The 17,135-nt window shown below is 50.6% G+C and overlaps 1 protein-coding gene across 1 annotated transcript; it reads right to left on the bottom strand.

The window, feature by feature from the left end:
* Positions 1–415: 415 nt before the first annotated feature.
* SUN5 (Sad1 and UNC84 domain containing 5) lies at positions 416–14,935 on the bottom strand. The gene is made up of 13 exons (XM_036418755.1): positions 14,862–14,935; positions 14,412–14,476; positions 14,128–14,202; positions 13,053–13,119; positions 12,095–12,156; positions 11,086–11,135; positions 9,739–9,773; positions 9,067–9,175; positions 5,173–5,251; positions 3,975–4,090; positions 3,013–3,180; positions 1,580–1,666; positions 416–581 (listed from the first exon to the last, which is right to left on the bottom strand). Exons 1-13 carry the CDS (start codon positions 14,933–14,935, stop codon positions 450–452), a joined length of 1,119 nt encoding a protein of 372 aa, XP_036274648.1. The 3' UTR covers positions 416–449.
* Positions 14,936–17,135: the final 2,200 nt, after the last annotated feature.

The following is a 17,135-nucleotide window of genomic DNA, read 5'->3' as shown; positions in this document are numbered from 1 at the left end:
TAAGATGCTGGAACACTCCAAGGTGGGCAGGGGTGAGATTTCCCACCTCCCACCTTATCTGGTATAACAGCCATCATCCTCTCCCAATGTTCTGCTGGGGAGACTGAGGCTGAGAGATCTGGGTCTTGCCCAAGGTCATGCCTGAGTCAAGGGCAGAGCTCAATTTGGAGCAAGGGAGATGACTTACGTACAGCCGTCAGGCAGTTTGAATCCAGATGCTACCATTTTCTGGCTGTGACCTCTGGCAAGTCATGTATTTCCTGGGAGCTTTCACTGTCCCATCTGTGAAATGGGGCCCCATGGGGCTGTTGTGAGGATGCTGTGCAGCCAGTACATGATCAATAATTGCTACATCAAATGCTAGCCCACCCTTAATCTTTGGGGCCAAAGACACATAGGCTTGGGTTGGGTCCTGAAGAATAAACTTTAATCTCTCTCGGGGTGGGGGATCAGTTAGGCTGCTCTCTGGGTGGGGTCACAGAGCCGTGCACACGCACGCGGTAGAGACAGGTAAAGCGTGGGTTCCCCCAGTTGCTTGATATCTTCACCTTGACTGCCCCAAAGGTCCGGGTGGGCTGGTTCTGAAAGAGTCACAGACATGGGGCAGCTCTCCCCTAGGCCCCCTCCCCCCTGCCTGTTCAGAAGGGCGTTTGGGAGTGGTAGGGACCCATTTCATAGGAGGGGAAACTGAGGCCCAGAGAGGGGAATGGGCCGTTCCAAGGCCACATAGCAAATCGATACTCAGGGGCTGGGATGGAAGATGTTAAGGCCAGAAGGACACACACACACACACACACACACACACACACACACTGATCAGGGAGGTGTGCCAGCTTTGGGGCCCTGGCACCTGTGTGCTGTGGGACCCTGAGTAAATGGCCATCCCTCTCTGGGCTTTAGTTTCCTGCCCTGTGAACCGGAGTGGTAACATCTGTGTCCCACGGCTGCTGTGAGCATGAAATGAGATCTTGGAGCTGGACGACTCACTGGCACCTGGGACATAGTAGATGTAGGACACTGGATTGTCTCTATCTCCTAGAGAATTGTATAAGGGGAAACTGAGGCCCAGAGAGGGAGGGAATAACCCAGATCATGCAGAATTTGTGGTTGGGTCAGGATTTGGACCCATGTCAGCTCCCAGGCCTAGCTATTCCACCAAGTCTCAGAGCCATCCCAGCAGCTACTCGGCGAGTCCTGCTTCTGTCTCCAACTCCCTCCCCTCCATCCTTCCCACCTATGGTGGGACCAGGTGCTGATAATGGACCGGCCAGCATGGAGATGCTACATTGGAACCCAGTGTTCCTAGCCTGATGGGCCCTTCCTGTTCAACATCCGCTGCCCCTGCGAGGGCTCCTGGGCAGATGAGGGAAACCGGGAACTGCCAGCGTGCTGCATGGATCTCCTCTGGGGCCACTCTTGTCCCTGGCAGCAGGTCCCTCTCTCTGAGCCTCAGTTTCCTTCTCTGCCAGGTAGGTCAGTGACAATCGTGCACCTCCTGGGGCTATTGGGAGATGCCGTGGGGTCCCCTGGGTAAAGCCTGGCACACAGTGCACTTAGTAGGGCAGCCTTTCTCAGGTACCTGGAGCTGGAACGTCTGAATGATGTTTTCCGGCTGGAACTGAAACGACCCCAGGAACACCTCCTCCCTGGGAAGGCCTTCCATGCCCTGAGGAATCAGAACCGAGAAGACAGTGTCATGCACAGGCAGCACCTTCAGAGAGCGCTGCCCCTCTCCAGCTGAGACTTGCATCCCGCCCAGGATGGGGAGCTCCCTACCTCTTTGGGACCACACTGTTGCAGCACAGAATAATGGATAGAAAAGAGCTCTGGCCTGGGACTCTGGAGGCTGAGGGTCCACCTCTACTCAGCCATTGACTTGTAGGACTTGGGTGTTTCCTTTACCCTTCTCCGGACCTCAGTCTCGTTATCAGTGAAATGGGCCTCTGAGAACTAAACTAGCTGTGAAAAGCTTGGGTTGATATACACTGAGTGGCCAGATTGTGATGATCTCTGAACGCATAGTTATCTGGCCACTCACAGTGTGTGTGTGTGTGTGTGTGTGTGTGTGTGTGTGTGTGTGTGTGTGTGGTGTGCATGAAGCCCAGTGCATGAATTCGTGCATGGGTGCATGGGTGGGGTCCAGCCTGGCCAGGGGAAGAGTTGGCTGGCCTGCCTGCTGGTCGAACTCCTGGTCGAGGGGACAATTTGCTTACTAGCCTTTTATTATATAGGTTATACACTGAGTGGCCAGAATATTATGCATTCAGAGATCATAATAATCTGGCCACTCAGTGTAGAATAGCTGTTCATCCCCTGTCCTTGAAAGCTGTGATCTGACTCTGACCCGGGCCATGTCCCGCCTTAACAGAGCGTCACCCAGGCCCACCGCCTGCATGAGTTGTGCCATTTACCACAGAGCCTGGCATGCTGCCATTATGAGGCCATCCCCTAGGGCAGTGTTTCCCAACCTTCTCTCATGATGAGAATCACCTGGTGGAGTTGTTAAAACACAGATTCCTGAATCCCAACTAAGAAGTGCTAAACTAGAATTTTTGGGAACATATAGGTAAAATTGTATACTTAACTAGTGCTCTAAGACAGATTTTATATACAGAGCACTAAGTTAGGTATGCAATTTTACCTATATGTTCCCAAAAATTCTAGTTTAGCACTTCTTAGTTGGGATTCAGGAATCTGTGTTTTAACAACTCCACCAGGTGATTCTCATCATGAGAGAAGGTTGGGAAACACTGCCCTAGGGCAGTGGTCGGCACACTCATTAGTCAACAGAGCCAAATGTCAACAGTACAACGATTGGAATTTCATTTGAGAGCCAACTTTTTAAAACTTAAACTTCTTCGAATGCCACTTCTTCAAAATAGACTTGCCCAGGCCGTGGTATTTTGTGGAAGAGCCACACTCAAGGGGCCAAAGAGCCACATGTGGCTCGTGAGCTGCAGTTTGCTGACCACGGCCCTAGGTAAACACTGCTCCCTGCCAGGGCTTGCTCACGTAGATGACAAAGTCCTTGGGGGCCGTGTCCAGGCTGCCCGACAGTGAGATGGTCTTGGGAATGTGCTGCAGGGAGAGGTTGAACAGGTAGACCTTCTGGGCCAGCCGGATGGTCACCTGGCCGCGGTCACCCGGGAAGGCCCAGCAGTTGCCAGGTGTCACGTTGGGCTGCAGGGGCAGGTGCGAAGGAGGTTATGCTGGGTGGGTAGATAAGGACAAACTCTGTACCCCATCCTACTCCCCTAGACCTCCTCTGCCCTCCTGGGTGAGCCAGAGCCTCCTGTCTACCAAGCTTGCTTGAGCGCCCCCAACTCCAGGAAGCCCCCCTGACTGCAGGCAGCAAGGTGAGTCTTCCCCTCAGCCCTGAGCAGTGAGGACAGGGGCCTGTTTAGGCCCTTCAAGGTTCCTTGACCCTCCATCTTGAGGTGGAGCCCCTTCTAGCTGAAGCAGGTTGTCCCCCTATCCCTGTGCCTGTCTCCTGCTGCTGCACAGCCTCCCAGTGGTCCCTGCTGTCTGTTATTATTATTTAAAAAATATATATTTTATTGATTTTTTACAGAGAGAGGGATAGAGAGTTAGAAACATCGATGAGAGAGAATCATCGATCAGCTGCCTCTTGCACACCCCCTACTGGGGATATGCCCGCAACCAAGGTACATGCCCTTGACTGGAATCGAACCTGGGACCTTTTGGACGCTCTATCCACTGAGCCAAACCGGTTTCGGCCCTGCTATCTGTTCTTGCCTCCTACTCTTGCCCCTGATTTCTCCACCCCCACCCCCACCCCCACCACCACCAATTGCCACTTTTGTCTGCCTCCTGCCCTGCCCCATCGCCCTCCTGCATCAAGCCTTGTCCCTGCCCCAGGCTCCATCCCCTTTACTCTCATCCTCAACCTCTGCTTCCAGTGAAGACCCCCAGACCCTTGCCCTCACCCCAGCCACTCTCCCCATGCCCCTTGCCTCGAGGATCACGTCCGGGGGCTGTGCATAGTTCCACAGCCGGATCCAATTCCAGTAGGAGCGAGCCTTGTCGTGGTTGTATGTGGGTGATGTTTGCTCAAAGTCAATAGAGGCTCCTGTATGAAAGGTGGGGAGATGGAGGGTCTCAGCTGAGCAGCCCCCCCACTTCTGCCTGGTGGAGGGGAGCCTCCCTGATTGGGCACTGACTGTGCCCAATGCACTTTGGACGAGTCACTGGGCCTCTCTGGATCTCAGTGTTCTCTGGGAAATGGGAATAATAACAATAACAATAACAATAACAATAACAATAACAGAAGGAATGATAGATAACATCCACCTCATAGGGTTGTGGTGAGGTTGAAATGAATGAATACCTCAGACTTTGTTCAGAAGTGCCTGGCGCCCAGGCAGCCCTCACTTATGTCATCATCATCATTGTTATGGCTATTCTTACTAGTGCACCCATTTCCCAGAAGAGAAATGGATGTAAGAATTACACGAGTAATACTTACACCTAGTAATTCTTACACCCATTACTCCAGCCCTGGGAGGTCAAGCTGATACCCTCTGACCCCACATCTGCTTGGGCCTGAGGGTGCCTTGGACCAGTTGGTGGCTGCCGGGCAGAAGCAATCGGCCCTGCTGGCCCCACCTCACTTCCTCTCGCATGCCCTCACTCGATCCGGATCCCGATCCCGCCATCCAGCCATCCCTCCATCCTGCCATCCCTCCATCCCGCCATCCCTCCATCCCGCCATCCTGCCATCCCTCCATCCCGCCATCCCTCCATCCCGCTGTGTCCTTGCAGGGGCACCTTTCAAATTGGTTCCCTTGGTCTGGAATGCTTTTTGTTCCTCACCAGGTTACAGCCCAAACGCTCTCCCTCTGCCCGGCTCCCCTCCCTCCCAGCCACCTGCTTTATTTTTCTGAAGCACCAATCCCCAACGGTAACTGGGCCTGCATTGTTTTTTAATGTGGTCAGTCTTCCCACATGGGACAAGAGCAGCTCTGCTGACCCCTAAGTTGGAGGATAGGGAGTGGGAGGCGGCGTGGTGGAGGGCCTCCCCCGCCCACATCAGCCTCCATGAAAGAAAACCAGCTGGGGCACAGGGTTAGCTCTGAAGATGAACTTCCGATCCACCCCGGAAGAGTTGCTGAGGAAACTGAGGGGCGCACAATGGGGGAGGGGATCACTTACCGATGGACTTCAGGGCAAAGTCCGGCTTTTCAATGTAATCGCCTTGTATCATCTTCATTATTTTCTGGGTCATTTTTTGCTGAAGAGGCAGAAGACATAAGCTGTGCCCTAGTGTGTTCTTACAGAGCGTGGTCCACAGGTGTGTTCTCCCAGGTGACAGGCAGTTCTCCCCTAACTGCTTACCCTGCCCGTGGAAGCCATGGCTGGTCCCCAGTCACTACTAGTATATTGTGAGGGAGCCCAGGCGACACAGAGCCACCCCATCCCACCCACTGGGTTTATGCAGTACTTTTATCCCCACGGTGACAGGGGGTCACACGTGGATTAATTTGCGTTCAGAAGTGAAGTGAAGTGAAGGGCAGGGACCCTGGAGTTAGACAGACGTTTACTGCTGTGGGGTGTTGGGCTGGGTACTGGCCATCTCAGTCTCAGTTTTCTCCTCTGTAAGATGGGATGGCAGTTATGGCCACTCCCATTGTTGTGAGGATTAGATTTAAGAGCTACAAAGTCATTACTATGTGCCAGGGCTACTCAGCACCACATACGTTCACTCTAATTTCCTCATTCTAGGAGGAATGTACTATCATCATCCCCATTTTAAAGATGAGAATACAGAGGCACAAAAGGATAACTTGTCCAAGGTCACACATCTCATGAGAGGCAGAGCTAGTCAGTTTGGTTCCAGAGTTCCAGCTTTATAGCTATGGCGTTCCACTGCTGGCTAAGTATATGCTGGCTATTGCTTTGACTAGACTTTTTACAGCTTTTGCAGATTGTACTTCCCCAAAATGGTCTATCATGGTCTCCAATCCCAAGCACTTCTTTTGTGACTTTGACACTCTTCCCATTGAGGGGGGACTTAATTTATCTCCCCATAAGTCTGAGTGGGACTGTGATTATGGCAGAAGCGATGCTGTCTGACTTCTGAACTAACTCCGAGGGTGATTCAGTACTGCCTGGTTCTCTGGAGACACCAGCCGCCATGTTGTGGAGAAGCCCAGACCACACGGAGAGGCCACGTTTTGGTGCTTTAGTCAACAGCCTTGAGTTCCAATTGACAGCCATCATCAACCTCCAGACGTGAATGAACATCCCCAGTTAATTGCAGGCCCAGGTACCGAGTCACCCCTAGCCTTCAAGTCTTCCACACTGAGGCCTCAGACATCATGGAACACTGACAAACGCCCTTGTTTTGTCCTATCTAAATCCCTGACCCACAGAATCTCTGAGCATAAGCATCTACACTTAGTGGCCAGATTATTATGATCTCTGAATGCATAATAATCTGGCCACTCAGTGTATATCTACACTAATAAAAGAGAAGCATGCGCCAAGACTGGTTTGGCTCAATGAATAGAGCGCCGGCTTGGGGACTGAAGGGTCCCGGGTTGGATTCTGGTCAAGGGCATGTACCTTGGTTGCAGGCATATCCCCAGTAGGGGGTGTGCAAGAGGTGGCTGATCGATGACTCTCTCTCATCGATGTTTCTAACTCTCTATCTCTCTCCCTTCTTCTCAGTACAAAATCAATAAAATATATTAAAAAAAAAAAAAAGAAAAAGAAAAAAAGAGAAGCATGCAGCAGAAACTGGTTTGGTTCAGTGGATAGAGCTTCAGCCTGCGGACTGAAGGATCCTGGGTTCGATTCTGGGCAACGGCATGTATCTTGGTTGTGGGCACATCCCCAGTAGGGGGTGTGCAGGAGGCAGCTGGTTAATGATTCCCTCTCATTGATGTTTCTAACTCTCTATCCCTCTCTCTTCCTCTCTGTAAAAAATCAATAAAATATATTTTAAAAAAAGAGAAGCTTGCAAATAGACCATTACCCACCAGCCAATCGGAGAGAATATGCAAATTAGCCTAACCAAGATGGTGGTGGCCATGGAGCTAGAGGGAGCAGGAGGCTTGCCCCTGGTGATGGAGGAAGCCAAGCTTCCGGCCTGCCCTGGCTGGTCCTGGCCTCTGCTCAAGGCTACAAAGTTTCAATTATAGAAGATAACTAAATCCCAGATACCAGGGCCTCCACTTGGTAGCTGGGGGGCCTGGCCAGCCTACAAACCACCACAGGCCCCTTGCCCAGGCTGCCCCCTGCAGGACACCCTTCAGGGCAAACCAGCCAGCCCCCACCCATGCACCAGGCCTCTAGCCTATCTAATAAAAGAGTAATATGCAAATTGACCATCACTCCAACACACAAGATGGCTGCCCCCATGTGGACTCAAGATGGCTGCCACAAGATGGCCAGCAGCAGAGAGCAGTTGGGAGGGACCCAGGTCTGTAAGGGAGGGCAGTTAGGGGTGACCAAACCAGCAGAGGAGAGAAGTTGGGGCAACCAGGCCAGCAGGGAAGGGCAGTTGGGGGCAATCAGGCTGGCAGGGGAGCAGTTAGGCATCAATCAGGCTGTCAGGTGAGTGGTTAAGGGGTGATCAGGTTGGCAGGCAGAAGCTGTAGGGGCAATCAGGAAGTCAGGCTGGCGAGCAGTTGGGAGCCAGCAGTCTTGGATTATGAGAGGGATGTCTGACTGCCTGTTTAGGCCCAATCCTATCGAGATCCAGCCTAAATGGGCAGTCGGACATTCTTCGAGGGGTCCCAGACTGGAGAGGATGCAGGCTGGGTTGAGGGATATCCCCCCCACCCCGCATGAATTTTGTGCAGTGGACCTCTAGTCCTGTATAAAAGCCTAATTGTAAATAGACCAAATGGTGGAACGACTGGTCGCCATGCTGCACACTGACCACCGGGGGGGGGGGGGGGGGGGGATGGGGGGGGGGAGGAAGCAGATGCTCAATGCAGGAGCTGCCCTCTGGTGGTCAGTGTGCTCCCACAAGGGGAGCACTGCTCAGCCAGAAGCTGGCCTCACAGCTAGTGAGTGCAGTGGCAGTGGCAGGAGCCTCTCCTGACTCCACCGCAGGCAGGCAGTAAGGAGTGAGGGGTCCCGGACTGTGAGAGAAATGTCTGACTGCTGGCAGGCGGACATCCCTCGATGGGTCCTGCACTGCAAGAGAGTTCAGGCCAGGCTGAGGGACACATACTTCCTCCCCGCCAGTGCATGAATCTCATGTTAAATAAAATAAAGGAAAAGATGGACAATACAGGTGAAATATTGAAGTTTCACCATAGAGTTAAAAATCTATGAAAAAGAATCAAATGTATGTTCTAGAACTAAACAATGCAAAACATGAAATTAAGAACTTAATGGAAAGATTTAACAGTAGACTGAACAAAAAAGAATATCAGATTATTAATTAGCTTAAAGAAATGTGAATAGAAAATATAAAAACTTAAGCAACTAGAAAAAAAGAATAAAAAAACAAACCAATCAAGTAATAGCATAACAGTTATGTGGAATAAATTCTATAGGTCTAGCATAGATATAGTTGAATCCCCAGGAGAGGACACAGATAATAAGGAAGAAACAATATTTTAAGAGATAATAAATAAGAATTTTCCAAAACTATTGAAAAACATTAATCCATAGATTCTGATAAACTCAGCATTCCCTAAGTGGACTAAATATAGAACACTGAGGAAAAAAAGAATATCTTTTACAAATTCTCATGGAGTTTGTAAAACCACACTTAAAGGACCAATAATAAAAGTTAGGCTTCTCAACAGCAATAATATAAACTAGAACACAATACTGGGCTTCCTTCAAAATTCTCAGAGGGAAGTACTTTCTACCTATAATTCTATAACCAGCCAAATTACAATCAAGTATAAGGGTAGGATGAAGATATTTTCAAACATGCAAGTTCATAAATTATAAATGGTACCTCTTATTTCACTCTTTTTCAGGAAGTTATTGGGGAATGTACTTCATCAAAACTTGGGGTATAGGAAACAGGACATCAAACAGAGAAGTTAGGTGTTTGGGGCAGAATGGCCAGCATCTCACCTCATCTGACATGGCTTCCATCTCCTGGAGCTTGGCAGTGAGCTGATTTATGATACCTCGGAGAACCTGGATTTCCCCTGTGTGATGTCGCACCTTCTCCTGGTACAGCCTTACGAGGAAGGGGTGAGAACATGGACTGACTGATCTGTGGTACTGTTGTCACTCTCAGCTTCTACCCTTGCCAGTCAGCCCATTAAGAACTAGCTTCACATTTTTCTACTCTCCTGAGCCTATCCCCATCTTATCTCTAAAATACTGCTCATGGTCTTCCTCTTGCTTGGAACATTCTTTAATCTACCTCATTCCTTCCAAATATTCCTGAGTATTTTGCCTGCAATTAAGGATAATGCCACCAGGTAGTATCTTGTTGGTTAAAATTCTTTTCAGTTGTCTTTTGCTGAGCACTAACTATAGACCAGGAATTATTCAAGACAGTTTGTATCTTCTTTAACATCAATAATTACTCAGATCCAGGTGGATGTTATGCCTCATCTAACAAATAAGGAATCAAAGACCCAGAGAGGTAAAGTGTATTGCATGAGGTTAGCCAGATCGAGAGTACTGGAGCAGGGATTTAAACTTAGGTTGGTCTGACTTCAGAGCTCATATTGTTAGTCAATATATTCCAGGTCCTAGCTATAGCTCTGGTTTTTAGGTGTTAATAGAACTTACCTCAAGCTCTGCAGTGGAGTATTTATGCTGTCATCCTGGTGGGGTGTTGAGGAAGCAAGAAATCTCTTTCAGATGGTCAAATTTGGGCCCAATAGAGCTTCATCTATCATTTTTCCCACCATCATAAATCTGTCCATTCATCTACCTTCTTTTTTACTCTTTCATAATCTACTGATCTACCATCTATCCAAAATCCAATTTACCTTCCTTTTCATCCATCCATCCATCCATCCATCCACATTCACACTCGTCTATCCTCCCTTCCTTTCACCATCCCATCCATTTACCTTCTTCCATCCATCTACTCCATTTATTCAACCTTTCTTATTCCTCTACATTTCTATCCATCTACCACACCTTATTCGTGTACCCTTTCATCAATCCATTTATCCCATCCATCCATCCATCCATCCATCCATCCATCCATCCACCATCCCAACTATCTATCCATCCATCCATCCATCCATCCATCCATCTACCCATATATTCCATCTGCCTCCCTACCAATTCACTTTTTCATCCATCCACTTTCCATTCATCCATTCATCCTCCAAATAGTTCCCCCAACCCCTACGTTCATCACTTTCCTCCTCCCATCCATTCTCTCTCCCATGTGGCCATCCTATCACCCAACATTGATAGTGGCAACCTGATGCCTAGTCCTGAGGTAGATATTGCAGGAATGAATAAGCTCTGCCTTCAAGGGCTGCAGTACAGCTGGGGAAATAGTAATGATTACAGAAACTCATATCAGTGATTACAGAAAATTGTGAGAGGAGAGGGGAATGTGACCACCTCTGCCTGGGTGTTTCTGAAGGAAGTGACATATTAGCTGGATTTTGAAGGAGATGAAAGAGTTCATAAGAGAAGAAGAAAGAGGGAGGGACAGGCTCATCAAACATTCTTTCTCTCTAGGCCTTCTGAGCCTCTTTGCAGTCAGACTGGGAGCTCTTGTCAGTGGTTTCCTCCTCCTTCTTCCCCAGGAACCGCATAGTAAATGATCTCATCTTATTGGAGCAGAACAAACTGCCTTGAGTAGAGAGAGAGCCTGCTCTCATCATCCCATTTTATGTGGGAACCTTGATAAAGAAGAGAAGTGTTATCTCTGGGAGTGAGTGACAGGAGAGGCATCGGAAAGAGAGAATATTGCATCTGATCTTTGAAAGACACATTTTGGTGGGAGAGATGGGTTCCAGGTAAGTGGCATGGCAAAGGCAGAGACTTGGAGCTGGGGTGAGTCAGGAATTGATTAGGATCCAGGAGAGGTGACAGGGAGAGCAGCTTATGGAGGTGACATTGACCGAGGAAGGTCAGTCAGCAATGTGCCTGCAGAGAGCACACACTCACCTGCCAGACTTCCACTCTGGACGGTAAGTGCATCATAAACACCCAGAATCCTGTGGGGTCAGAGGAATGAGGAGGAACCATTTAAGATGAAAGGTTAAGAGCTTAGGGTCTGGAGTTAAGGCATCTAGCTTCCAATCCCAACTTTGCCCCTTGCTAACATTGTGCATTTTTGGGAGAAGTTACATTATCTTTCTACAACTCATTTGTAAGATGGGATAATAGTGATGTCTACTTTATTACTGAATGATTTCAAAAAACTGCATTGTGTCTCACATAAATCAAATAATCCACGTCTCCCTCCTCTGTCCCAATTCTATTGGGAATAATTGGCAAAAAGAAGAAAAGGAGGTAGTCATTTTATGATATCTGTGTTGCCTGAAATCTTACTGTTTAAGACATTAATAAAATCCTTCAAGCCAGCTGCGTGGCTCAGTGGTTGACTATCAACCTATAAACCAGGAGGTCATGGTTTGATTCCCAGTCAGGGCACATGCCCGGGTTGTGGGCTCAACCCCCTAGTAAGGGGTGTGCAGGAGGCAGTCAATGTTTTTATTTCTCTCTCCTTTCTCCCTTTTCCTTCCTCTCTCTCTAAAAATCAATTAAAACATATATTTTCAAAAGCCTTATTTGTTGGGTTAAGTGTTCTAGGAATTTCTAAGAAATCCACCCCTGTCCCCATACATTTGAGGGGAGGAAGGATATTCCTTTGCTTGAAAAAACAGAGCTGTGGATGTGGGAGGTGGTGGTGGTGGCTGAGAGAGGGAGTAATAATTATCATAACATGTTTTGGAAAAAGCTTTACAGTTTTTAAAGCTTTCAAAAAATTTTTTTGGTCATTATTACATTTAATCCTCCCAGCAACACTCATTATTAGACAGATGGGAAATTGGGGCTCATAGAGGGGCTGTGTTGCCTAGTCAATGCCAGAACCCCCAGTCTTTCCCTCTACAGAATGGGTGAGAGCTAGGGACTCCTCCACCTGGGAGGGACCAGGGCCCTGGGGACGCACCGAAAAGAAAGAGGACCAGGACACCTGTCTTTTCCATGAACTTCTGGAAGAGCGGTTTGCATCTGGAAGACAGAAGTAGTGGCCAAGGAGAGGCAGGGCTTGCACAGGCTGGCCAGTCCCTGCCTGGCCTCCAGCTCTTCTCCACCCTGAGGGGCAGACCCTTCTCAGGGCAGTGACACCCTCTCCGGGCTGTTGGCATGCTCCTTGGCTCCATGGCATGACAGAGGGAAGAAAGCTCTTATCCCAGCACTTGGGGCCACCAGAGGTCAATTCACTATGGCTGTTGCGTTCTCATCACTCCCTTTCTCCATCTACGTACTGTTTGTTCCCTCCTGTCTTCTCTCCTGGTGAATACACCCTTAGAGTTCAGCTCAAATGCCCATCCTGCTACAACCTCTAGACTCTTCACTCCCCACACTCACACTGTTTCTGGTGTCTGCCTTCCCCACTCAACTGGAAGCTCATGAGTGGTAAGGGCCAAGGCTGAGCCCCAAGTAGGCATGAAGGAAACAGTTAGCATGTAGCTTCAAGTGAATGAATGAAGTGAAGGCTCTTCAGGAATTCAGAGGAGTCTGATGGGGCAGGAAGGGAAGGGACGGAACGGACATTCCAGGCAGGAAGAACAGAGTGTACAAAGATGTGGAGGTGGAAATAGAAAAAGGGGGTCCAGGAAGTGGGAACCCCTAGCCTTGCTGGCCTGATGAGTCCACAGGAAGCAGAATGAGGGCAGTTCGCAAAGAAAGGTGGGGTAGGATTTCAAAGGGTTGCAGGCTGAGGTGATGGATCAATGGGGAGCCATAGTATGTTCTGGGGTGAGGGTATCTGAGAAAAGCCAAGTGTGGGATAGCTTGTCTGGTCTGTAGATCAAGGAGGAGGTTCAAACCAGTGAGGAGGCTGCCATGGTTACCAGCTGCGTGGTTCCAACTCCTATCAGCCTTCCCTTGCCTCCCCTGCTTACCTGAAGGGGTTGAATAGAATTTGGTGGACCTGAGTCCTCAGGAAGCAGGCCAGGCAGGTGACCCAGGCTGCAGATAAGACAGAAGACCAGTGAGTCGTTGCAGCCTTGTTCTTATTCTCCGATGACTTGCTGACTCCCTGGTGTGTGTGTGTGTGTGTGTGTGTGTGTGTGTGTGTGTGTGTCGGGGTGGGGTGGGGGGAAGAGGAACTGGAGCTGGGAGACCCTCTTGACTTGCTAGTTGAGCCCAGGGCAACCCTGCTCTGCTTATGGGCAAGTGCCAGCTTGGAGTGAGTATGAGTCCTATAGGTGATTACTGCTCACAATGGGCAGTTAACAGGTACTTAATAGTGACATAGGAACCCTAGGATGCATGAATGCCCATTTTTAGACACTGGGAGCTCCTCAAGAACAGGGTCTTTGTCTAGTTCATCCTGGTGCCTAGCACTGCCCAGCGTGGAGCTAGACAAAAGTAGGAAATCAGGACGATGAGCAGGCGGGATGGGAGAAGGGGTTTGGAAGACAGGTGAATAGGAAGATGGCTGAGTGGATGGGGAAAGAGAGGAAGGGTAGAGGGACTGGTGACTGGATGGTTATGAATATTAACAAAGGTGTGGATAGCTCAGGGAATGAATGGATGGAGGCTCTAATGGAATGCACCGATATAAAAACAAAAGGATTGGTGGACAGATGGTTGGATACAGGACCTCGTGGATGAATAAGTGGAGAGGTGGGTGGATGACCACAGAAGTAGAATACCAATCTGAAGTGAGGGCCAGTTGCATCACACCATTCCCACCACTTCACCAGCGCTCTCCTGACCCAGTGGCCAGGCCTCTGTCAGAGTAGGCGATGGCTGGCAGTTAGCTGCTCCTCCAAGCTGCAAGCCTCCCTCCCAGTCCCTCTGTCTAACCACCGAAGAGATCCTGGATGGAATGACACCCTGATACCTCTGATGGGAAGACCTCCAGAGCTCCACCTGTGCTCTCTCCCGCCCCTGCAACCAGCCCAGGCTCACACCCCTTCCCCCACCTCCAAGGTCAGCCTGGCTTGAGGCGGCCCTTCAGTATACACTTACACATACATCCCATTACGAACTGAACCATGCCCGGGGATGGGCCGTTGAGACGGAGCGGGAACAGGAAGGCATCATCTGCAGAGAACACAGGGCTGTCCTGTCGCTGCTGGGTGTGGACCATGGTGCCTGCACACACCTGGGTGCACCCAGAGTTTGGTGTGAGCACCCCCACCCCATGCCCTGCCCCTTGCCAGGTCACCCTGGGTCGCCCATCTGACGTCTCAGAGCCTCAGCCCCTTGTTGCCACGAAGACCCCAGGGCTCCCCTCTCCCCTCCCTGCTTACTCATGCTTGGAGAGGAGGACTCCGTTGCTCTGCAGGGGTTCCGGCCTCGCTGGACCGCTCGGGGGCTGACAAGATTCACAGTGGCATTTTACAATTCACAAGAAACATGGCCCCCGTGTTCCAGGCTGAGGAACTGAGTTGCCGAGAAGTTTGCCCAAGACCACCAGCCTGTGAATCAGCGGCAGACCTGGGCCTGCTGACCCCAAACCCAACACTGTGCCCCCAGCCATCCACTCGGTGCCTGGCACACAGTAGGAGCTCAATAAACCCAGGCCGGAAGGATGCCTGCTGCACCGCTTCCTGGCCGGGAGGCTCGAGGGAAGCCCCTGTCAAACCTCTGACCTCAGTTGCTGCCCCTGTAACCTGCAGGTGGTAATGAATGCCTGCTCACCTCCAAGGTGAGGGCTAAGGGGCACCGTTTTGTAAAGGATAGGGGGCTGCTGTCCTCACCTCCTGGACCTGGGATCCCTGGCATTGCCCAGGGGGTCATCCAGGTCCCGGGGGCTCCTTGAGGGCCGTGGCATTGGTTTCCTTCTCTAGGATGGGGAATGGAGGGAGGCTCTCTGGGAGTTGGCGAGAGGAACTGGCTGCTCCCTCAGCCTCCTATCATTCCCTGAAAGGGGTCATGCGGAACCTGCTGGGTCAAGTGAGCTGTTGGCACTGTGACCTCACACAGAGGGGGCGGGGGGGGGGGGGGGGGGGGGGGGGGGGGGGGGGGGGGGGAAGGGCCTACCTAGTCTCCAGCTTGGCCTTGGACCTTCCTCATTGGAGGAGGCCATTCCTACCAACTTTCCAGCTTTAATGTGGGGAAACGGAGGCCTCGAGACAGGAAGGGTCATGCCAGGGTCTCAGGGGCGAGGCAGGAGTGAGAGCTGAGGCTCCAATATCCAGGCTCTGCTTTTTCTTGCTCCAGACCCCTTCTTGTCCCACGTTCCCAGCCTTGCCACTTTCTTTGTATCTGAATACATTTTAGGACGCCGAGCTTCTCGCTGGTGGGCATTTTGTGTAATACAAACTAATATATGTGTGTTGATATTTGAATAAAGTTCTGCTTTTTACTGGGGAAAAGCAACGGCCTAACAGAGTGGAAATGTCTGGTTTCATTCTCCCCCCCCCACCCCCCCCCTTGCCTCTGGAGAGAGCCTAAAGTGGGTTGTGAAGCTGAAATGAATTCATTTTGCCCCCTGGTGGCTGTTGCTCCAATTGCAGGCTAAGTACCTGTGGGGAGCAGAATAATGGCTCCCCAAAGAGGCCTGGGTACTAAAACTTCAACATGTGAATGTGTCTGGTTTCACACAAAGGGCAATTAGAGCTTGCAGATGGAATGAAGGCTGCTAATCAGCTGACCCTGAGGTGGGAGACCTAGATGGTCCAGGTGGGCCAGGGTTGTCAGGAGTCCTTATAAGTGGAAGAGAAAGGCGAGGGAGGAGAGAGATGGCGGCCCAGGGACCGCTCAGCCCAGCTTGCTGGCTGTGAAGACAGAGGAAGGGGCCATGGGCCAGGGAGTGAAGGCAAGGAAACAGAGCCTCTGGAAAGGAACAAAGCCCTGCTAATGCCCTGATTCCAGCCCAGGGAGACCCCGTTTGGACTTCCGGCCTCCAGAACCATAAGATAGTTAGTGTTTTAAGTCACTAAGGCTGTTATTTTTACAGCAGTGCTAGGAAACTAATACAGAACCCTCAAGAACATTTGGTGAAGGGGAAGCCCTGAAATGTTGCCATTATCATTGTTACAAGGGTCTTAATAATTGTACATTCATCTATTAATTCAACCAATACTTACGAAGCACCTCAATGTCCCAGACACTGGTCACAGGAGTGAGTGGCTCCCACCCCTAGGGGGAAGGTTCAGGCAGGACACCTTGCACAAAGGGAGCCACTGGACATGCTTGCCCTGTGGTAGGGAGGAGGGGCTGGTGGGAATCCCCCTCTCTGTGCCTCCTGGCCATCCCTCAGCATCCCCTGTGCCGGAAATGCCGAGGGAGAGGAAGTGTTCACCCTATATTGGCTTCACCAAATATTGGCTTCTGTCAATATTTGTGCCCCTCTCCATGGAGTCTGCTGTTTGTCTCTGCTACGGTCAGGGCCAGGAGGGCTGGCAGTATGCACTGGTGAGCACACGGAGGCTGGGAGCAGGGTGTTAGGGAGTGTGCAGCTGGAGCTTCTTATTCCTTTCAAAGTGTTTCCCAAAGTGTGGTACGCGTACCCCCAGGGGTACGGGGAGAGTCCGGTGGGGGTAAGCGTTGCACCGGAGTTTGGTGGGGATATGCACTGCACCGTGTTTAGCTGCACCTAATTCTAATTTCTCATGAGTACGAGGGTACTCAGCCTTACGAAAATTATAGAAGGGGTACACATATGTCAAAAGTTTGGGAAACACTGAATAGGATAGGATAGGGACCCTGGCTGGAGACAGAGCTGGTCCACGTGAGCTCTGGCTTCTCAAGGGAGAGCCCACTGGTGTCTGTGGGCTCTAGTGGGGACCCAGGACAGGTGGGCCTGGGCTCTGGGCCTGGGCTTTGGGCTAGTGTGGAGTCAGTGGGAGCCACGGAGCACTCTGAAGAGGGGGAAGGCTCAGGTCCCTTGTATTGGTATCCCAGGTGAGCCATACAGAGAAATGAAGGGGCGTTGCCTGCAGTCATGTGATCACCTCCTATGTCCACATGTATGTATACACACAAACACACATACACTCCCAATACCATGGAACAGTCTGCTATACATA

Source organism: Pipistrellus kuhlii, unplaced genomic scaffold (assembly GCF_014108245.1).
Source record: "Pipistrellus kuhlii isolate mPipKuh1 unplaced genomic scaffold, mPipKuh1.p scaffold_m20_p_6, whole genome shotgun sequence".
Lineage (NCBI taxonomy): Eukaryota > Metazoa > Chordata > Mammalia > Chiroptera > Vespertilionidae > Pipistrellus > Pipistrellus kuhlii.
This window is presented reverse-complemented; position numbering and strand designations above follow the sequence as displayed.

Bases quoted from the DNA above. Each gene is read 5' to 3' on its own strand.
- SUN5 (XM_036418755.1), bottom strand. From the start codon at position 14,935: ATGCCACGGCCCTCAAGGAGCCCCCGGGACCTGGATGACCCCCTGGGC. The intron at 13,120-14,127 runs GTAAGTGTATAC...TCTTATCTGCAG, and splicing joins GTTCGTAATGGGATGTATGT to CCTGGGTCACCTGCCTGGCC. The intron at 9,176-9,738 runs GTAAGTTCTATT...CTTCCTCGTAAG, and splicing joins ACTCCACTGCAGAGCTTGAG to GCTGTACCAGGAGAAGGTGC.